We start from the raw sequence: 24,002 nt of genomic DNA, 5'->3' as shown, positions 1-24,002 counted from the left end.
CCATTTTGGCTGAATTTTTAAAAAATGCAAAAATATCCCATGGAAGTCGTAGCTATGTTGTTTACCTATCCAACGAATTGTCCCATGCTAAGATTCAATACAAACCGGCCACTTTATGGCCTTCCTTATAAAAAAGGGTCGAAAACGAGTAATGTCCCAAATTAACGAGGATATTTTCTTAACCCCCATTTTGGCTGAATTTTTAGAGAATGCAAAAATATCCCATGGAAGTCGTAGTTATGTTGTTTACCTATCCAACGAATTGTCACACGCTAAGATTCAATGCTGTCGCGTCATTTTTCGGAGATCAAGGCTATTTGATTAGCTTTTTGACTCACTAGTTATTTCACGACTGAACATTTAATTTTATTAAGAAAAAAGGGAAAAAAGTTCTAACACCCCATTTTGAAAAGATTTTAGGTTCGGGGGTTGGTTATATTTAGGGAAGGTATTAGCACCCTAAATATTCGTAGTACTCTACGAGAACCTCTTGATTTTATTTAACTTTTTGTACTATAAACTTGCTTGCTTTTTTTTTAAAAAAAAAAAAAGAAACTTTGAAATGATTAAAAAAGGAAGACCTAATTGTCTACATTTTATTGATTTGGAAGGACGAGTGTCCTCTGCGTACGTACCCGTGAGGGATCAAAACCTCGTAGTTCGGGGTTAAAAAAAATGACGTTTGATTTGTTTTGTGTTTTTTATTGGTTTTGAAAAAAGGTTTTAAAATAAAAAGTCAAGTGGCAAATGAGAATTGGTTTGTATTTTTTATATTGAAAGAAAAATGGACTCAAGGTATGATTAAATTGATTGAAGTTTGCTTAAGAAATAAAATAAAAAAGAACGATCACTGGATTGAAAATCAAGGTTTATTATGAAAATATTTTTGTGATTTTTGTTATTTGAATGTTTTTGTTGTTTTGGAATATTAAATGAAAATTAAACTAACGGAGCAATAAAAATAAAAGCGCGTGGATTTTGGTAGTGACGTTGGGTCACCACAAAATCCCTAATCTATTTTGTTTTGTATTTTTTGATATATATAAAGCGGTAAAGAAATAAAAGACACACACACACACACACACTTTTCTCATTTATATTTACATTGGACCTAAATACATTCTAATTGCTGGAAAATAAATGACAATAATTAAAATGCTAAATAGAAATAAAATAAAATGCTAAAAAGAATAAAATGCAAGAAAATAAAAGAAAGGGACAACCGGAGGGACAAAAATTACCGAAGGGACAAAATTCCGAAGGGACAGAAAAAAGAGGGAGAAGAAAAGAATAGCTCGTCAACACAAGCTAAATGAGGGAGAAGAGAGAAAAGTTCTTTGAAAACTCAAGAGAACTTTTGGTGTGTGAAATTGTGAAGGATGAGAGCTCTATTTATAGGTTCTAAGGTTGATGAAAAATGGAAAATTGGTTTAATGCACTTTGATGGGGATTTGAATGAGATTGATGGTTTTGGAATGTGATTTGAATGAATTTTCAAATGGGAGAGTTGACATGTAAAAATGGCATGATTGGTGGCACACTTGAGAAAGGAAGAAAAAAAAAAAAATTGGACCTTGAGACTATATTTTTTGACAATTTTTGGACTCATTAAAAAAGTTAATAAAAACCTAAAGAAGTAATTAAACGAAAAAATAAAAATAAAATGGCAAAATGGAAAATAAAAAAAAATATATAAAAATCAAGACTGAATAAAAATGAAAGATAAAAATAAAAACTAAAAGTTTAAAAAAATAAGACTAATAAATAAAAAAAGTGAGAAGAGGTATTGATGATGAAACGCGTTCCTGATGAAAAATGGGAAGAAAGTTTTGACTATGCACTGATTATGGCATGACTTGGAGGAAAAAATATTTTGGACCCCTGGACACTTAATTCTGGACTCATTGACACTTTGGTTTTTTTTTACTTGGACAATAAAATAAAAGTGACTAAAATAAAATATGAAAAAATGACTAATTAAAAGATAAAATAAAAATTGAAAATAAAAATAAAAATTATAAAATTAAATAAAAGATAGAAATAATAAAAAAACTAATAATAAAAATAAAGTGAGAAAAGGGCCCGAATCGGAACAAAAATGAGGTATTTTAAAATACCTTTCTGCCAAAATTTTCACTGAAAAAACAGAATATTCCGGGTCAGAGGACATGTGTCAGTGGGACCTTAGGTCAAAAATTGGGGTAAGACAAATGCAAATCGGCCACATTATGGCCTTCCTACTAAAAAAGGGTCGAAAACGAGTAATGTCCCAAATTAACGAGGATATTTTCTTAACCCCCATTTTGGCTGAATTTTTAGAGAATGCAAAAATATCCCATGGAAGTCATAGTTATGTTGTTTACCTATCCAACGAATTGTCACACGCTAAGATTCAATGCAAATCGGCCACATTATGGCCTTCCTAGTAAAAAAGGGTCGAAAACGAGTAATGTCCCAAATTAACGAGGAGATTTTCTTAACCTCCATTTTGGCTGAATTTTTAAAAAATGCAAAAATATCCCATGGAAGTCGTAGCTATGTTGTTTACCTATCCAACGAATTGTCCCATGCTAAGATTCAATACAAACCGGCCACTTTATGGCCTTCCTTATAAAAAAGGGTCGAAAACGAGTAATGTCCTAAATTAACGAGGGGATTTTCTTAACCTCCATTTTGGCTGAATTTTTAGTGAATGCAAAAATATCCCATGGAAGTCATAGTTATGTTGTTTACCTATCCAACGAATTGTCACACGCTAAGATTCAATGCAAATCGGCCACATTATGGCCTTCCTACTAAAAAAGGGTCGAAAACGAGTAATGTCCCAAATTAACGAGGATATTTTCTTAACCCCCATTTTGGCTGAATTTTTAGAGAATGCAAAAATATCCCATGGAAGTCATAGTTATGTTGTTTACCTATCCAACGAATTGTCACACGCTAAGATTCAATGCAAATCGGCCACATTATGGCCTTCCGAGTAAAAAAGGGTCGAAAACGAGTAATGTCCCAAATTAACGAGGAGATATTCTTAACCTCCATTTTGGCTGAATTTTTAAAAAATGCAAAAATATCCCATGGAAGTCGTAGCTATGTTGTTTACCTATCCAACGAATTGTCCCATGCTAAGATTCAATACAAACCGGCCACTTTATGGCCTTCCTTATAAAAAAGGGTCGAAAACGAGTAATGTCCGAAATTAACGAGGGGATTTTCTTAACCTCCATTTTGGCTGAATTTTTAGTGAATGCAAAAATATCCCATGGAAGTCGTAGTTATGTTGTTTACCTATCCAACGAATTGTCACACGCTAAGATTCAATGCAAATCGGCCACATTATGGCCTTCCTACTAAAAAAGGGTCGAAAACGAGTAATGTCCCAAATTAACGAGGATATTTTCTTAACCCCCATTTTGGCTGAATTTTTAGAGAATGCAAAAATATCCCATGGAAGTCATAGTTATGTTGTTTACCTATCCAACGAATTGTCACACGCTAAGATTCAATGCAAATCGGCCACATTATGGCCTTCCTAGTAAAAAAGGGTCGAAAACGAGTAATGTCCCAAATTAACGAGGAGATATTCTTAACCTCCATTTTGGCTGAATTTTTAAAAAATGCAAAAATATCCCATGGAAGTCGTAGCTATGTTGTTTACCTATCCAACGAATTGTCCCATGCTAAGATTCAATACAAACCGGCCACTTTATGGCCTTCCTTATAAAAAAGGGTCGAAAACGAGTAATGTCCTAAATTAACGAGGGGATTTTCTTAACCTCCATTTTGGCTGAATTTTTAGAGAATGCAAAAATATCCCATGGAAGTCATAGTTACACTACAAAAAAACGCGTTAATTGCGGCGGTTTTGTACTGGCGGTCCCTGTAACCCGCCACTATATCCGGTGTATTGCGGCAGTTTTTCTAGCCGCCGCTATCTACAGTACATTGCGGCGGTTTTGACCGCCAGTATTAACAAAATTTTGTTGCATAATTTACATTATATATTATGGCATTTTTGACTGCCGAAATCAACCATTTTAACTTTCCTAACCTCACAATATTTGGCGCACTAACTTCCCTCTTTTTTTTCCCAATTTTTTAGAAAATCCCTCCATCTTTTTCTTTTGTCCTTTTCTGTTGACATAAAATATTTTATAACAAAACTATTTTATAACAAAACTTATATCTTTTTCCAAACCTTCTCTCTTATATCTTTTTCCAAACCTTCTCCATGTTCCAAAAACCCTCAAACACGTTTCCATCTCTTCTAAACTATAACTAACCCTTTCTTCCTCAATGTTTCTTTGATTCCCGTCCTTTTCTTCACTGATTCCTCAATCTTTTTCAATTCATTACAAAACCCTCAAACACCCAACCCATTCGATTCCCTCAAACCCAATCTTCAACCGATTTCTGAAACCCTCATCTTTGGTCCCTGTCGAAGTCTTCTCTCAACTTGGTGAGTTTGAAGATTGCTTAGTCTGAAATACCCAAACCCTCATCTTTGTATTATTCTTGATTTTAGTTGGTTAACAAGGTTCAATTTTGATTATAAGGTTCAATTTTGATTATATGATTAAGACTTTATGCTGTTGGAATTTGTTGTTGTTTTCGTTATTGATTTTTTTGTTTTTCTTTACTGGTAGAAAAACTCAGGTTTGTGACAAGAAACAAGCAGATCTACTGTTGATTATTTGAGGAGGTTTTGATTAAGCTAGAGATTTTGATTATTTGAGGGGGTTTGCTGCCAAATCAGGAGGATCTAGAGGTTTGTGAAAAGGATCCTTTCAAATAACATGTTTTTTATTACTGTTGTTTTATGTGTTTCACTTTTTATGTTTATACAATATGTTCCATCAAATAACACGTTTATGATTTTTTTGTTTTGTTTTATGTTTATTTTATTTCCATTTTTTTTTTATGTTTTGTTGAATAATTACTCTCTAGCTTGGTTATTTTAATTTTGGTTGAGTTCTATTTTTTTTTTTTGGGATGTCATAACAACTTTAGATGACCAATGAACTAAGGTGATTTTTTTCCAATTTGTGTACCTTAAATGGTTTCAATTTGTGTGAGATGAGTTCAAACATACTTGTAACCTTAATTTTTTTTGCCTATAAAGATCTTCTGAATTGATGCCATTTGACTCTAGAAAAGTCAAAATTTTCGGTTAAATTGTTTATCCTATGGCCTTGTTTAATCGTTTCTCCTAAAGTTTTCTTTGATCTACTTTTCTTACCGGAGCCTTAATTGAAATTCTTTCAACATGATCAAACCACCCTACTTTTCTCCTCAACAATTGGTGTTTGTTTTGTATATATATTTGTTTCCTGTTTGTGTTGAGCATGGCTCATAGTCATTGATAAGTGGGAACCGCTCAACTATACTTATTACTTCATTTTAGTTTGTTGGTGGAACCTTTCTACTGTACAATCAAATGATAGAGTATCATTGTTCTTATCTTAGTAGTTAGGAGTTGATAAGGGATAGAATAAAGGGAAAATAAGAGTAATTAAGAGGAGGTAGTGGAGTTTTTTCGTCTCTGTTTGTGCCTGTTTTTGGTGTCTGAGTGGTGCTGTTTGGCTGCTGGTCCAGCAGAAGTGGCAGGCCTCTGTTGTTTTTCTGCTATGGTGTGTCTTTGTTGTGGCTTGGATTGCATTTTGGGTCCTTTTATGTGATTTTTTTGGTGTTTTAGGCATGATAGTAAGTTGTGTAACAGCTGATGTGTGCAGTTGCTACAACTTCTGTAGTTGATAAGGGATAGAATAAAGGGAAAAAAGAGTAGTTAAGATTTGTTACTTGTTTGAGTAGTTAGTTAGCTATTTGGTTAGGTAGAGAATACAAGGATGGAGATGATCATTGAGTATTGTAAAAAAAAGTATATCCTTCGTAGCTGAGCTTTCTGTCATAAGCCAAATTAATTGTAGCCAAAGTATGTTTATACTTTATACTTGTTGCCTCCTCCTCCTCCAGAAATTTTTTCCTTCCTCTAGAGTCTACTTCTAGAAGTGCAACAGTTTCTCAATGACTTATTTTGTCACATACAATTCAACTAACTGAAGTTACATAGATTTTATCCATTATATATATTAGTTTTAATATTTCTATACTTTTGTTTCTTGCGCAATTCAAAACTTGCTGAATTTCTAGTTTTATAAGAAATAATTTAATGCATATACAAATAAAGCTAGTCATTGTAGTCTTCTATAATTGTTTGTTTGATCTCTTGTATTGATGCTCTGATTAGTTTAAAATCAAGTCAATTATGTGGGAGTTCGGCATCCAAATATAGTCAATATATAGTGGTCTGATTCTTCAAATAATTACATTTTTGTTATAAATTTCATTTGCATTTTTCAAACATTTTCTCAAACTACACTTTTCATATTGTAAAATTAGATGAGCACCACCATTGTCCTGTGGCAGCTGCCATAGGCCACAACACCTATTATATCTAACATAGACCACAGCACCATGTTTTATGGTGGATTGTTGGCTTGCTGCCATAATCTGCAGATAGATAACAGTGGATATTATTATTATTATTTTTTTTGGCTTTTCTGGATAACATAAAAAATCAAATACATGATTTTTTGCTTGCCAAATCATTGATTTTAGTTTCCTTGTGATTCAAATATACTTCAATTCATTCTGTACTATACTTTTAACACTTCATTTTCTATTTGTCCCACAGAACTGCTTTAACTGTCAGCACATCAATTGCCGTTGCACCAAAATTGCCGTCTGAAATCTCAAAACTGTGGAGGAGGTATGAGATGCGTTCCTTGTACCTTTATACATTGTCTATATAATTCTATATCTTAATTCATCATCAGTGATTATTAAAATTTGGTAGTTATGAATCTTAAGATGCAATGCTTTAATATATTTTTTTTGTAGTCATGTCAATTGATAAATCATGGATTTGCAAACCACTAAGCACACCTGAATATGAAAATGGGATAATTCACTTTTTGAATTTTGCATTTGAACATCAACCTGCTGATGTACTTACAATTAAGTGTCCGTGTTCAAAATGTGGTTTCAAGAAGGGGGGAACATGGGATGAAGTTTACATACACCTAAAAAATAGACCTTTTCCGAAAAATTACAAAATTTGGACTTGGCATGGTGAAAGACCAAATGTAATTGCGTCTGAGGCAGTTCAAAGAACCTGTGTTGCAGAAGATACTTTTCAACCACAAAATCCAATGGAAAACATGGTCAATGATGCATTTGGAATTGGTCGAAACAACCTGGACGATGCTGTTCCATCCTCTGTGCATAACAATGAAGGGCATAACTCGACACGTGATGCTGACGATGTCGAGATTTATGAGTTGTTAAAGGACGCAAATGAAGAATTATATGAAGGGTGTACAAAATATTCAAAATTGTCATTTATAGTTAAATTGTATCATATAAAGTGCTTGTGTAGAATGAGTGACAAAGCCATGACTATGATTCTGGAATTGTTAAAAGACGTGTTCGTAGATGCAAAGATTCCTAATTCATTCTACGAGGCTAAGAAAATCATCAACAAACTTGGTCTTGGTTATATTAAGATACCTGCTTGCCCAAATGATTGTATGTTATATTGGGGTGAAGAAAATCAAGAATTGGAAGAATGCAAAATATGCAAGACATCTAAGTGGAAGGATAACAAGAAGAAACAACCTGCAAAGATATTGCGCTACTTTCCACTAAAGCCAAGATTGCAGAGGCTATTTATGGGTTCCAAAACCGCAGAGTCTATGAGTTGGCATGCATTGGATGGTAACCAAGATGGGCTGATGCGACATCCTAAAGATTCCGAGGCATGGAAAACGTTTGACTTACTTCATCCTGAATTTGCAGCAGATCCTCGAAATGTACGACTTGGCCTATCCACCGATGGCTTTAACCCTTTTGGAGTTATGAGTTCAAACTACAGCATTTGGCCGGTGGTTCTTATCCCATACAATCGCCCTCCATGGGAGTGCATGAAGCAAACATCAATGATCCTTTCCATGATCATTCCTGGGAAACTAGCCCCGGGAAATAACATTGATGTGTACTTACAACCTCTCATCAAAGAGTTGAACGAAATGTGGTATGATGGAGTGCGTACATTAGATTCATCAAAAAATGAAATGTTTACGTTGAAGGCAGCTTTGATGTGGACAATTAGTGACTTTCCAGGGCTTGGTACTTTATCTGGGTGGAACACATACACTGGTTTAGCATGCCCCACTTGTAAGTTTGAAACAGATAGTTGTAGGCTAAAGAATGGTAGGAAATGGTGTTTTATGGGTCACCGGCGATTTTTAAAAAAAGGTCATAAATTTCGATTGAATCGGTCTCGTTTTAATGGAAAATTTGAGGAAAGGGAACCACCTTCAACTTTGTCGGTGTTGGACATATTAAATCAGCTTAAGAACATTGATGTTACTTTTGGGAAGGAGCCAGAATCTAATGATAAAGGTAGAAAAACTCGAGGAAAGAAACCAGTTGAAAAAGGAAAGAAATCAATTGAAAAAGGAAAGAAACCAGTTGAAGAAGGAAAGAAGCCGGTTGAAGAAGGAGAGAGACCAATTAGAAAAAGAAAGAGACCAGTTGGAAAAAAAAAGAGACCAATCGAAGAAGAAGAAAAGCCAACAATTGAAGATATTAAGAAACAATGGAGGAAGAAAAGCATATTTTTTGATCTTCCTTATTGGGAGTCCAACTTGTTGCGTCATAATTTAGATCCAATGCACATTGAGAAAAATGTATGTGATAATATTGTATACACTTTGCTCAATGATTCTGGGAAATCAAAAGACAATCTTAATGCTCGGAAGGATCTTAAAAAAATGCGTATAAGGAAGGATCTTTGGCCTGATGATAATGACAAATTTCGCCCATCTATATTTACTATGTCAAATTCAAAGAAAGATGTCTTCTTACAAACTTTGAAGAATACTACAGTGCCAGATGGGTACTCAAGCAATATCTCAAGGTGTGTTGACTTAAAAAATCGTAAGCTTGTTGGAATGAAAAGCCATGACTGTCATGTTCTTTTGGAGCAATTACTACCTTTAGCAATACGAAATGTCCTACCAGACAATGTGACTGCAGTGTTAATAGAGTTGTGTTCATTCTTTCGTCAATTATGTGCCAAGAGTTTGAGTCTCTCGGATCTTGATAGGCTCCAGGATCGAATCATTCTCACTCTTTGTCACTTAGAAATGTTATTCCCTCCTTCGTTCTTTACAATCATGGTTCATTTGACGATTCATCTTGTGGGTGAAGCAAAACTTGGAGGTCCAGTACACTATCGCTGGATGTATCCCATTGAAAGGTAAACAATATGCATCTTTTTGAGACTATTACTTTAACCCCCCTCCCCCCCTTTGGCTGATTCCAATATACTAATTTTCAATTCCCTTTCTAGGTATTTGGGACACTTAAAAGGCTATGTTAGGAATAAGGCACAACCCGAAGGTTCTATTGCTGAAGGATATGTTGCTGAAGAGGCTCTCACCTTTTGCTCTCTATACGTAGAAGGGATTGAGACTCGAATCAATAGACCTGCACGTGTTGATGATTATCCTGATGATAGAGCCTCATCACGTACATCTACAATTTTTCCACCAATGGGTAAAGCAGTAGGAGCATTCCAAACTTTTGAGCTATCAGATATGGTGAAAATTCAAGCACATCGTTATGTGTTATTTAATTGTCCACAAGTCAAGCCTTATATAGAGTGAGTACCTCGACGATTTGTAAATGATATCAGATTTGTAAAGACATATATGATATTAAGAATCCTAAATTCATATTGATTGTTTATGTAGTGAATTTAAGGACTACTTGCGGAGGAAATCTAAGGGACGTAGACCGACAACAACAGAGATAGAGAAAATAGTAAATAAAGATTTCATGGACTGGTTTCCTCGAAGGGTAAGGTTAAATATATAACAAAGTTGTTGCTGATCATTTCATGGATGTTTATAAATTTATGAAAGTTCTAAGACATTCTTTCATTGTCATTTTAGATTATGAACCCCGACATATCAAGTATAGTACCAGATGATCTCAAGTATCTTGCAAAAGGCCCATCAGCACAAGCTAGAAGATGTTCTGCATTTAATATTAATGGATTCAAATTCCGAACAGTTGCCCGAGAGCATGGATTTAAAACCCAAAACAGCGGAGTTTATTTAACATCTGCAACATCCTGTGTTGCTAGCAGTGCAGATGGAAATGTTAGAGAAGCCGATTTGTCATATTATGGAAAATTACAAGATATCATTGAGCTTAACTACTCTGGTTTTAAAGTTACTTTATTCAAATGTACATGGGCTGACACAACTACAGATAGGGGGTTTAAAAAAGATGCATGGGGTTTCAGTTCCATTAATTTTTCCCGAGTGATTCACACAGGTGACCGTGAAGATCATGATCCGTACATTGAGGCTTCACAAGCTCAAATGGTCTATTATGTTAATGATGAGATGAGTAAAGACTGGAGTGTTGTTGTCCATTTAAAGCCAAGAGACTTGTATGATATGGGAGACCAAATAGATACTGAAATTTGTCCCGATCAAGACTTGAGTCAATTTTTTCAAGACTCTGATGATCTATCTTTGATAAGGGAGGACGCAGATGATGAGGAATGAATTAATGAGAGAGGGGAATGTTAATATTCTTCTATCATTTTGACGTGTCAATGTTAAGACATACTTTCCTTCTATGATTTTTAACCATTAATATCATTGTTATATGCAACTAGTTCTATGCTTAGCATGTCTATAAAGTTATGTTTGAATAAAGTTCTTTAAATTTAGCATTATAATTATTCAAATCATTTGTTACTGATTTCTTTAATTTACATATGCAGCAATGCCAAAGCCCAGGAGGATAAAGAATTTCCTTAAAGTATCAAATGAGAGCTCTTCACATGGTGCATCTTTCCCCAATCTAACTTCCTCACGACATCCACAAGAAGAGGTTGCAAGTTCACATCATGGAGCAAAGGTATCAGTTCAGCCACACAATCAAACATCCTTGCAATCTACACAACAAAGGGTTGCACGCTCTACATGGGTTACACGCACTACACAGGTTGTATCTGCCTCCAATGATCAAACTCAAGCTCCACATGCATCACAAAATGAATCCCCTACACTGGTTGCTGCAAGTATATCGTCTCAAATACCAAATCAAACACGCTTGCAACGTGAAGCTAATGCACCTATTCAACCTCCCAATCAAACTTCCTCCCAACATGAAGCTAATGTACCAGTTCAGCCAACCAATCCAACTTCCTCACAACATGAAGCTAATGTACCAGTTCAGCCACCTAATCTAACGTCGCAATCTGCGCAACCAATGGCCGCACGTCCTCGACGTAGAGTTGGACGAGAATCTACCCATTATTGGTCTGTAGATGCACTAGGTATGCTTATATATATAAATAGATTTAGTCTTGTGTTGTATCTTGTTTACATATTTTTTAATAACATAATATTCATATCTCAACAGATGAAGAGAATGATGCAATTCGAAAACTCCATTTGATGGTTAAGGACATCAATAACTTGCCTGATGGATTGCGAGTCATTGTGGATTTTGATGACCAACATTCACCTATTGGAGAGGCTGCTGGTTTGCTTTCTGGAGTATGTGGATTACTAGCAATACATAGTCCCTTTTTTCCTATAAGTTTGGATAAGTGGTCAGATATGCCAGCTGATTATTTTGAGACACAATGGAAAGACCTCTTTGTGGTAAAATAATTTTAACTCTACTTATGTTTTTATAGTTTGTCTTTGTAAAATTGTAATTAACTAACATTCTTGTTATTTGAAGCGTCGATTCTGTTTCAATGAAGTTGAAGATCTAGCTAAAAGATATATTGAGGGTTCAATTGGCAAAAAGTGGAGAGAGTATAGACTTAAACTATTTGATGATAACTTCGATCCTACTTTGAGCAAGAATGAAATTGTCAACAATAAACCTGAGAATATTCCCTTGGACCATTGGGTGAAATTTGTTGAATATCGCTTGAAACCCGAGACTATGGTATACTTCATTTTTCATTATATATTGATTTTTTTTTAAATAATCAGTTGTTAAATCATAGAAAGTAATATAGTCTCACTTGTATAGGAAATGTGCAAGCGAAACAAAGAAGCGAGAAAGAAACAGATTTTTAATCATACGTGCGGCGCCATGACTTTCGCGAGGAAAAGACATATCCTAGTATGTTTGTCTATTACTATATGTAGCTAATTCATTGTTTAAGTTGACTATTAAGTTATTTGATTCAAAATTATACTTTTTGATCTAGACTCTTGAGGCTGGTAAGCCTGTCGGCCGGGGTCCAATGTGGGATATGACCCACAAAAGTGCAGATGGGAAGTATGTGAACGAAGAAGCTCAGAAGATAGGGGTAAATTGATAATCTACCTCCCAAATTATTTTAAATTTATGTTCATTGTTTTAGAATTGAAGGAAATGAATGTTATTCATTGGTTATTTATTATTTGGTTTGTAGGAGAAAATTTGCAATCATATAGCTGAAAACCCTGATGCTTATTCTGAAATTTCTCCAAATGATATTGTTGGCAAGATATTTGGAAAAGAGCATTCTGGCCGTGTTCGAGGAATGGGAATGGGAGTGGTTCCTACTATTGCTTTTAAGCATACTACCACACGACTTAGCGGTATGGAGTTTGGCTCTTTTCGAGGTAGTACTTCAAGCGGCAGTTCTGCATTGGTGAACCAAAAACTTGCAACTATGGAGGCTCAAATGGCAGCACTTGTTGGCTACATTAAAGCGAAGGAAGGTGGTTCACTACCTCCAGAGTTAGCTGCTGCCTTATTTCCCAATGATACACAACAGGTATAACAACTACTCAATGCATTTATGATTTTGTGCATGTGTCTTTCTGGAGTAGTAGCCTACAACCTTCCTCATTGCTAAATATATAGAGATGCATTTCTAGTTGCGTAGAATCCAAAAGGCCCAAGTTATAAAATAAGTGAAGATAACCAAGAGTTGATAATGACTAATCCATCACGTTCAGACATGATCAGTAAAACGCAATTTTGTGGAAAAAGATATTATGTAACATGAAACTGACGAGAATAAATGAAAGTTTTAAGGGTTACGGACCAAATGTTGTTATGTAATATGATTTCAAAATTTCTATACCACTACCACTATTACCGGCGCTACATTAAGCTTTGGAAGCATTGATATTATTTGATGATATTTTACAAAATGGATCTTAATGCTATTGGGCTAATGAAATAAATACTGCTAATTTTTTTATCAATTAAATGCATTAATTTCTTTAAGTTTTTCATCATCAATCTTTAAATTCATCAATTATGAAAAATTGATTTTGGATAATACTGTCTTTCAAGCTTTTACTTTGATAATAACTTTTACTTTGCTTAGGTTGTTGAATTGGCAATAATATCTTGCTCAATATGAGTTAACAATTATAATATTTTTTTGCAGGCATCAAACGTAGGAAGTGAATCTCCAACACCTAATGACATATCTAGATCATCAGATGAAAGCAACGCACGTGGAGCACGAGAGTCCTAATTTTAGTGACAGCAGTAGTGTAGTCATTTTCATGTTTTGAAACTTGTTATTTTGAGAATAGCTAAAGATGGTAGCAATGGTTTGTGTAACTTTATGTTTGGAGACTTGTTTATTTTGAGACTTGTTTATTTTGAGAATGGGTTTATTTTGAGTATGGGTATTTGTATCAAACTCCACTTGAGTTGAATTATAACTATATCAATGACAATGTTCAAAACTTGTTTGTCCTTTAATTTTGTTCAAAAAATAGAAATGTACAATTATATATTCCTATGAAATAATAATATTATAAATAAAATAATTTCAATTTTCTGAGCATTGTGGCATTTTATATGTCAATTGTGGCAGCTAAATGATTAAATATCAGAAGTAAATTCTGGCAGTTGGACATGCCACTACATGCAGAGGTCTCGGGAGTAATTTCTGGCGGTTAAAACCGCCGGTACTTTCTGCATATTACGGCGGTCAAAAATGCCAGAAACACCTATTGGCTTTGTCACAATAATGTAAATAATGGCGTTTGAAACTGCCGTTAAATACAATTAAATAACCGCCACTTTAAACCAAGTACAAAACGGCGGACAACATGGCGGTTACGTAAAAACTGCCGCTTTAAACATTGTGGCATGCAAAATTTCGGCATTTTTTAAAATGCCACAATTGTACATAGTGGCGGCTAAAACCGCCGGAACATACATTTTTTAGCCGCCGGAAAACACGCGTTTTTTTGTAGTGTTATGTTGTTTACCTATCCAACGAATTGTCACACGCTAAGATTCAATGCAAATCGGCCACATTATGGCCTTCCTACTAAAAAAGGGTCGAAAACGAGTAATGTCCCAAATTAACGAGGAGATTTTCTTAACCTCCATTTTGGCTGAATTTTTAAAAAATGCAAAAATATCCCATGGAAGTCGTAGTTATGTTGTTTACCTATCCAACGAATTGTCACACGCTAAGATTCAATGCAAATCGGCCACATTATGGCCTTCCTACTAAAAAAGGGTCGAAAACGAGTAATGTCCCAAATTAACGAGGATATTTTCTTAACCCCCATTTTGGCTGAATTTTTAGAGAATGCAAAAATATCCCATGGAAGTCATATTTATGTTGTTTACCTATCCAACGAATTGTCACACGCTAAGATTCAATGCAAATCGGCCACATTATGGCCTTCCTAGTAAAAAAGGGTCGAAAACGAGTAATGTCTCAAATTAACGAGGAGATTTTCTTAACCTCCATTTTGGCTGAATTTTTAAAAAATGCAAAAATATCCCATGGAAGTCGTAGCTATGTTGTTTACCTATCCAACGAATTGTCCCATGCTAAGATTCAATACAAACCGGCCACTTTATGGCCTTCCTTATAAAAAAGGGTCGAAAACGAGTAATGTCCCAAATTAACGAGGAGATTTTCTTAACCCCCATTTTGGCTGAATTTTTAGAGAATGCAAAAATATCCCATGGAAGTCGTAGTTATGTTGTTTACCTATCCAACGAATTGTCACACGCTAAGATTCAATGCTGTCGCGTCATTTTTCGGAGATCAAGGCTATTTGATTAGCTTTTTGACTCACTAGTTATTTCACGACTGAACATTTAATTTTATTAAGAAAAAAGGGAAAAAAGTTCTAACACCCCATTTTGAAAAGATTTTAGGTTCGGGGGTTGGTTATATTTAGGGAAGGTATTAGCACCCTAAATATTCGTAGTACTCTACGAGAACCTCTTGATTTTATTTAACTTTTTGTACTATAAACTTGCTTGCTTTTTTTTTAAAAAAAAAAAAAGAAACTTTGAAATGATTAAAAAAGGAAGACCTAATTGTCTACATTTTATTGATTTGGAAGGACGAGTGTCCTCTGCGTACGTACCCGTGAGGGATCAAAACCTCGTAGTTCGGGGTTAAAAAAAATGACGTTTGATTTGTTTTGTGTTTTTTATTGGTTTTGAAAAAAGGTTTTAAAATAAAAAGTCAAGTGGCAAATGAGAATTGGTTTGTATTTTTTATATTGAAAGAAAAATGGACTCAAGGTATGATTAAATTGATTGAAGTTTGCTTAAGAAATAAAATAAAAAAGAACGATCACTGGATTGAAAATCAAGGTTTATTATGAAAATATTTTTGTGATTTTTGTTATTTGAATGTTTTTGTTGTTTTGGAATATTAAATGAAAATTAAACTAACGGAGCAATAAAAATAAAAGCGCGTGGATTTTTGTAGTGACGTTGGGTCACCACAAAATCCCTAATCTATTTTGTTTTGTATTTTTTGATATATATAAAGCGGTAAAGAAATAAAAGACACACACACACACACACACTTTTCTCATTTATATTTACATTGGACCTAAATACATTCTAATTGCTGGAAAATAAATGACAATAATTAAAATGCTAAATAGAAATAAAATAAAATGCTAAAAAGAATAAAATGCAAGAAAATAAAAGAAAGGGACAACCGGAGGGACAAAAATTACCGAAGGGACAAAATTCCGAAGGGACAGAAAAAAGAGGGAGAAGAAAAGAATAGCTCGTCAACACAAGCTAAATGAGGGAGAAGAGAGAAAAGTTCTTTGAAAACTCAAGAGAACTTTTGGTGTGTGAAATTGTGAAGGATGAGAGCTCTATTTATAGGTTCTAAGGTTGATGAAAAATGGAAAATTGGTTTAATGCACTTTGATGGGGATTTGAATGAGATTGATGGTTTTGGAATGTGATTTGAATGAATTTTCAAATGGGAGAGTTGACATGTAAAAATGGCATGATTGGTGGCACACTTGAGAAAGGAAGAAAAAAAAAAAATTGGACCTTGAGACTATATTTTTTGACAATTTTTGGACTCATTAAAAAAGTTAATAAAAACCTAAAGAAGTAATTAAACGAAAAAATAAAAATAAAATGGCAAAATGGAAAATAAAAAAAAATATATAAAAATCAAGACTGAATAAAAATGAAAGATAAAAATAAAAACTAAAAGTTTAAAAAAATAAGACTAATAAATAAAAAAAGTGAGAAGAGGTATTGATGATGAAACGCGTTCCTGATGAAAAATGGGAAGAAAGTTTTGACTATGCACTGATTATGGCATGACTTGGAGGAAAAAATATTTTGGACCCCTGGACACTTAATTCTGGACTCATTGACACTTTGGTTTTTTTTTACTTGGACAATAAAATAAAAGTGACTAAAATAAAATATGAAAAAATGACTAATTAAAAGATAAAATAAAAATTGAAAATAAAAATAAAAATTATAAAATTAAATAAAAGATAGAAATAATAAAAAAACTAATAATAAAAATAAAGTGAGAAAAGGGCCCGAATCGGAACAAAAATGAGGTATTTTAAAATACCTTTCTGCCAAAATTTTCACTGAAAAAACAGAATATTCCGGGTCAGAGGACATGTGTCAGTGGGACCTTAGGTCAAAAATTGGGGTAAGACAAATGCAAATCGGCCACATTATGGCCTTCCTACTAAAAAAGGGTCGAAAACGAGTAATGTCCCAAATTAACGAGGATATTTTCTTAACCCCCATTTTGGCTGAATTTTTAGAGAATGCAAAAATATCCCATGGAAGTCATAGTTATGTTGTTTACCTATCCAACGAATTGTCACACGCTAAGATTCAATGCAAATCGGCCACATTATGGCCTTCCTAGTAAAAAAGGGTCGAAAACGAGTAATGTCCCAAATTAACGAGGAGATTTTCTTAACCTCCATTTTGGCTGAATTTTTAAAAAATGCAAAAATATCCCATGGAAGTCGTAGCTATGTTGTTTACCTATCCAACGAATTGTCCCATGCTAAGATTCAATACAAACCGGCCACTTTATGGCCTTCCTTATAAAAAAGGGTCGAAAACGAGTAATGTCCTAAATTAACGAGGGGATTTTCTTAACCTCCATTTTGGCTGAATTTTTAGTGAATGCAAAAATATCCCATGGAAGTCGTAGTTATGTTGTTTACCTATCCAACGAATTGTCACACGCTAAGATTCAATGCAAATCGGCCACATTATGGCCTTCCTACTAAAAAAGGGTCGAAAACGAGTAATGTCCCAAATTAACGAGGATATTTTCTTAACCCCCATTTTGGCTGAATTTTTAGAGAATGCAAAAATATCCCATGGAAGTCATAGTTATGTTGTTTACCTATCCAACGAATTGTCACACGCTAAGATTCAATGCAAATCGGCCACATTATGGCCTTCCGAGTAAAAAAGGGTCGAAAACGAGTAATGTCCCAAATTAACGAGGAGATATTCTTAACCTCCATTTTGGCTGAATTTTTAAAAAATGCAAAAATATCCCATGGAAGTCGTAGCTATGTTGTTTACCTATCCAACGAATTGTCCCATGCTAAGATTCAATACAAACCGGCCACTTTATGGCCTTCCTTATAAAAAAGGGTCGAAAACGAGTAATGTCCGAAATTAACGAGGGGATTTTCTTAACCTCCATTTTGGCTGAATTTTTAGTGAATGCAAAAATATCCCATGGAAGTCGTAGTTATGTTGTTTACCTATCCAACGAATTGTCACACGCTAAGATTCAATGCAAATCGGCCACATTATGGCCTTCCTACTAAAAAAGGGTCGAAAACGAGTAATGTCCCAAATTAACGAGGATATTTTCTTAACCCCCATTTTGGCTGAATTTTTAGAGAATGCAAAAATATCCCATGGAAGTCATAGTTATGTTGTTTACCTATCCAACGAATTGTCACACGCTAAGATTCAATGCAAATCGGCCACATTATGGCCTTCCTAGTAAAAAAGGGTCGAAAACGAGTAATGTCCCAAATTAACGAGGAGATATTCTTAACCTCCATTTTGGCTGAATTTTTAAAAAATGCAAAAATATCCCATGGAAGTCGTAGCTATGTTGTTTACCTATCCAACGAATTGTCCCATGCTAAGATTCAATACAAACCGGCCACTTTATGGCCTTCCTTATAAAAAAGGGTCGAAAACGAGTAATGTCCTAAATTAACGAGGGGATTTTCTTAACCTCCATTTTGGCTGAATTTTTAGAGAATGCAAAAATATCCCATGGAAGTCATAGTTATGTTGTTTACCTATCCAACGAATTGTCACACGCTAAGATTCAATGCAAATCGGCCACATTATGGCCTTCCTACTAAAAAAGGGTCGAAAACGAGTAATGTCCCAAATTAACGAGGAGATTTTCTTAACCTCCATTTTGGCTGAATTTTTAAAAAATGCAAAAATATCCCATGGAAGTCGTAGCTATGTTGTTTACCTATCCAACGAATTGTCCCATGCTAAGATTCAATACAAACCGGCCACTTTATGGCCTTCCTTATAAAAAAGGGTCGAAAACGAGTAATGTCCCAAATTAACGAGGATATTTTCTTAACCCCCATTTTGGCTGAATTTTTAGAGAATGCAAAAATATCCCATGGAAGTCGTAGTTATGTTGTTTACCTATCCAACGAATTGTCACACACTAAGATTCAATGCTGTCGCGTCATTTTTCGGAGATCAAGGCTATTTGATTAGCTTTTTGACTCACTAGTTATTTCACGACTGAACATTTAATTTTATTAAGAAAAAAGGGAAAAAAGTTCAAACACCCCATTTTGAAAAGATTTTAGGTTCGGGGGTTGGTTATATTTAGGGAAGGTATTAGCACCCTAAATATTCGTAGTACTCTACGAGAACCTCTTGATTTTATTTAACTTTTTGTACTATAAACTTGCTTGCTTTTTTTTTAAAAAAAAAAGAAACTTTGAAATGATTAAAAAAGGAAGACCTAATTATCTATATTTTATTGATTTGGAAGGACGAGTGTCCTCTGCCTACGTACCCGTGAGGGATCAAAACCTCGTAGTTCGGGGTTAAAAAAATGACGTTTGATTTGTTTTGTGTTTTTTATTGGTTTTGAAAAAAGGTTTTAAAATAAAAAGTCAAGTGGCAAATGAGAATTGGTTTGTATTTTTTATATTGAAAGAAAAATGGACTCAAGGTATGATTAAATTGATTGAAGTTTGCTTAAGAAATAAAATAAAAAAGAACGATCACTGGATTGAAAATCAAGGTTTATTATGAAAATATTTTTGTGATTTTTGTTATTTGAATGTTTTTGTTGTTTTGGAATATTAAATGAAAATTAAACTAACGGAGCAATAAAAATAAAAGCGCGTGGATTTTTGTAGTGACGTTGGGTCACCACAAAATCCCTAATCTATTTTTTTTTTGTATTTTTTGATATATATATAAAGCTGTAAAGAAATAAAAGACACACACACACACACACTTTTCTCATTTATATTTACATTGGACCTAAATACATTCTAATTACTGGAAAATAAATGACAATAATTAAAATGCTAAATAGAAATAAAATAAAATGCTAAAAAGAATAAAATGCAAGAAAATAAAAGAAAGGGACAACCGGAGGGACAAAAATTACCGAAGGGACAAAATTCCGAAGGGACAGAAAAAAGAGGGAGAAGAAAAGAATAGCTCGTCAACACAAGCTAAATGAGGGAGAAGAGAGAAAAGTTCTTTGACAACTCAAGAGAACTTTTGGTGTGTGAAATTGTGAAGGATGAGAGCTCTATTTATAGGTTCTAAGGTTGATGAAAAATGGAAAATTGGTTTAATGCACTTTGATGGGGATTTGAATGAGATTGATGGTTTTGGAATGTGATTTGAATGAATTTTCAAATGGGAGAGTTGACATGTAAAAATGGCATGATTGGTGGCACACTTGAGAAAGGAAGGAAAAAAAAAATTGGACCTTGAGACTATATTTTTTGACAATTTTTGGACTCATTAAAAAAGTTAATAAAAACCTAAAGAAGTAATTAAACGAAAAAATAAAAATAAAATGGCAAAATGGAAAATAAAAAAATATATAAAAATCAAGACTGAATAAAAATGAAAGATAAAAATAAAAACTAAAAGTTTAAAAAAATAAGACTAATAAATAAAAAAAGTGAGAAGAGGTATTGATGATGAAACGCGTTCCTGATGAAAAATGGGAAGAAAGTTTTGACTCTGCACTGATTATGGCATGACTTGGAGGAAAAAATATTTTGGACCCCTGGACACTTAATTCTGGACTCATTGACACTTTGGTTTTTTTTTACTTGGACAATAAAATAAAAGTGACTAAAATAAAATATGAAAAAATGACTAATTAAAAGATAAAATAAAAATTGAAAATAAAAATAAAAATTATAAAATTAAATAAAAGATAGAAATAATAAAAAAACTAATAACAAAAATAAAGTGAGAAAAGGGCCCGAATCGGAACAAAAATGAGGTATTTTAAAATACCTTTCTGCCAAAATTTTCACTGAAAAGACAGAATATTCCGGGTCAGAGGACATGTGTCAGTGGGACCTTAGGTCAAAAATTGGGGTATGACAAATGCAAATCGGCCACATTATGGCCTTCCTACTAAAAAAGGGTCGAAAACGAGTAATGTCCCAAATTAACGAGGATATTTTCTTAACCCCCATTTTGGCTGAATTTTTAGAGAATGCAAAAATATCCCATGGAAGTCATAGTTATGTTGTTTACCTATCCAACGAATTGTCACACGCTAAGATTCAATGCAAATCGGCCACATTATGGCCTTCCTAGTAAAAAAGGGTCGAAAACGAGAAATGTCCAAAATTAACGAGGAGATTTTCTTAACCTCCATTTTGGCTGAATTTTTAAAAAATGCAAAAATATCCCATGGAAGTCGTAGCTATGTTGTTTACCTATCCAACGAATTGTCCCATGCTAAGATTCAATACAAACCGGCCACTTTATGGCCTTCCTTATAAAAAAGGGTCGAAAACGAGTAATGTCCTAAATTAACGAGGGGATTTTCTTAACCTCCATTTTGGCTGAATTTATAGAGAATGCAAAAATATCCCATGGAAGTCGTAGTTATGTTGTTTACCTATCCAACGAATTGTCCCATGCTAAGATTCAATACAAACCGGCCACTTTATGGCCTTCCTTATAAAAAAGGGTCGAAAACGAGTAATGTCCCAAATTAACGAGGATATTTTCTTAACCCCCATTTTGGCTGAATTTTTAGAGAATGCAAAAATATCCCATGGAAGTCGTAGTTATGTTGTTTACCTATCCAACGAATTGTCACACGCTAAGATTCAATGCAAATCGGCCACATTATGGCCTTCCTACTAAAAAAGGGTCGAAAACGAGTAATGTCCCAAATTAACGAGGATATTTTCTTAACCCCCATTTTGGCTGAATTTTTAGAGAATGCAAAAATATCCCATGGAAGTCATAGTTATGTTGTTTACCTATCCAACGAATTGTCACACGCTAAGATTCAATGCAAATCGGCCACATTATGGCATTCCTAGTAAAAAAGGGTCGAAAACGAGTAATGTCCCAAATTAACGAGGAGATTTTCTTAACCTCCATTTTGGCTGAATTTTTAAAAAATGCAATAATATCCCATGGAAGTCGTAGCCATGTTGTTTACCTATACAACGAATTGTCCCATGCTAAGATTCAATACAAACCGGCCACTTTATGGTCATCCTTATAAAAAAGGGTCGAAAACGAGTAATGTCCTAAATTAACGAGGGGATTTTCTTAACCTCCATTTTGGCTGAATTTTTAGAGAATGCAAAAATATCCCATGGAAGTCGTAGTTATGTTGTTTACCTATCCAACGAATTGTCCCATGCTAAGATTCAATACAAACCGGCCACTTTATGGCCTTCCTTATAAAAAAGGGTTGAAAACGAGTAATGTCCCAAATTAACGAGGATATTTTCTTATTGGCTGAATTTTTAGAGAATGCAAAAATATCCCATGGAAGTCATAGTTATGTTGTTTACCTATCCAACGAATTGTCACACGCTAAGAATCAATGCAAATCGGCCACATTATGGCCTTCCTACTAAAAAAGGGTCGAAAACGAGTAATGTCCCAAATTAACGAGGATATTTTCTTAACCCCCATTTTGGCTGAATTTTTAGAGAATGCAAAAATATCCCATGGAAGTCATAGTTATGTTGTTTACCTATCCAACGAATTGTCACACGCTAAGATTCAATGCAAATCGGCCACATTATGGCCTTCCTAGTAAAAAAGGGTCGAAAACGAGTAATGTCCCTGTCATACCCCAATTTTTGACCTAAGGTCCCACATTCATGCGCCGTTTGACCCTGATTAGTCTCTGACTTTTCAGAGAAAAATTCGGTAGAGAGGTAATTTAAAATACCTCATTTTTGTTCCGAGTTCAGGCCCACTTCTCACTTTTTTCATTATTTATTAGTCTTTTATTTTTATTTTTAGTTTCCATCTTTTTTTTTTATATATTTTATTTTTATTTTCATACTTTTCCCATTTTTAGTTTAATTACATTTTTTAATTTTTTTATTATTTATTTAACCTTGTTTTAATAAGTCCAAAAAAATTTGTTGTCCAAGGTCCTTTTGTTTCATCTCAACCGTGCCATGTTTCTAGCAATAATCCTAGGGTCAAATATTTCTTTCCAAATTGTTAGACGCGTATCATTCAATTACCATCAAAGCCATTAACCAAAATTTCCTCTTATCCCTTTATATTTTTAGTTTTCTTTAGTTTTTTTATTATTTGTTATTTACTCTTTAATTTCCATCTTTTATTCTTTTTTTTTTTTTAAATTTAAATTTTAATTTTGATTTCCAATTTTAATTTTTGTTTTAATTAGTCATTTTTTTTCTTCTTCTTTTTCTTTGATTTTAAGTCATTTTTTATTCGTTTTTATTAGTCTAATGTCCAAAAGTGTCCAAAAATTCAATGAGTCCAAAAAATATATGTCAAGGTCTAAAAAAAATTTCTCTTCTCTGTGCCACAACTTTAGGAGCAAGACACTTTGTTGCCAAATCCAGAAACGCGTTCTCTTCTTCACTAAGTTATTTCCATTTCTACATCAATCCTAATTCTATAAAAGGCCAACCTGCACACACAACAAACACACACAATTTTACCCAACAACACAATTTTCACACACAAAGATTTTAGAACCCTAGTTTTTTAGTTTTATTTCTATTTCTTTTGAACCCGCTGCCGTACAACATTTTTTTTAGCCTACAATTTTCCATACAGCCGTAAAAACTCCATTTGATTGCAATTGCCGTTTTCTTATTTTTTTTTTATTCATCCAAATTCAATTAACTCTCTTGCTGCTACTTAATATTTCAATTCATTACTCTATTGTGCTGTGCCTTGATTCCAATCAATGTGTACTATTACGTTACTATTCAATTTCCATCAAGTCTTTTTACTACTTTTGAATTTCGATTCATTTCTTGCTATTCCATACTGTTCCTTTTTTACATTGTTGCTTCGTAATGGATTTATGATTTCATTGTTGATGCACCTGTTTATTTAAATTCTGATTGATAGCCGTACCTGCTTGATGTGCC

The 24,002-nt window shown here is 33.9% G+C and overlaps 1 protein-coding gene and 1 pseudogene across 3 annotated transcripts; both read left to right on the top strand.

Moving 5' to 3' along the window:
* The first annotated feature begins 4,178 nt into the window (after positions 1–4,178).
* LOC146918770 (uncharacterized) lies at positions 4,179–8,795 on the top strand (annotated as a pseudogene). The gene is made up of 4 exons (XR_015016370.1): positions 4,179–4,459; positions 4,647–4,768; positions 6,695–6,769; positions 6,901–8,795. The product of XR_015016370.1 is annotated as an uncharacterized LOC146918770 (transcript).
* A 1,742-nt stretch (positions 8,796–10,537) lies between these two features.
* LOC146918769 (uncharacterized) lies at positions 10,538–13,802 on the top strand. Of its 2 annotated transcripts, XM_085720380.1 has the most exons (8): positions 10,538–10,695; positions 10,865–11,422; positions 11,509–11,753; positions 11,836–12,048; positions 12,136–12,228; positions 12,317–12,418; positions 12,524–12,871; positions 13,496–13,802. In XM_085720380.1, exons 2-8 carry the CDS (start codon positions 10,867–10,869, stop codon positions 13,583–13,585), a joined length of 1,647 nt encoding a protein of 548 aa, XP_085576506.1. In that variant the 5' UTR covers positions 10,538–10,695; positions 10,865–10,866; the 3' UTR covers positions 13,586–13,802. The 2 variants fall into 2 exon arrangements, with proteins under 2 accessions (XP_085576506.1, XP_085576505.1); XM_085720379.1 differs by having other exon boundaries at positions 10,640–11,422.
* The last annotated feature ends 10,200 nt before the right edge of the window (positions 13,803–24,002 follow it).

This window comes from Medicago sativa, chromosome 6 (genome assembly GCF_051527215.1).
Source record: "Medicago sativa cultivar Bolivia chromosome 6, Bolivia_mono, whole genome shotgun sequence".
Classification (NCBI taxonomy): Eukaryota; Viridiplantae; Streptophyta; class Magnoliopsida; order Fabales; family Fabaceae; genus Medicago; species Medicago sativa.
This window is presented reverse-complemented; position numbering and strand designations above follow the sequence as displayed.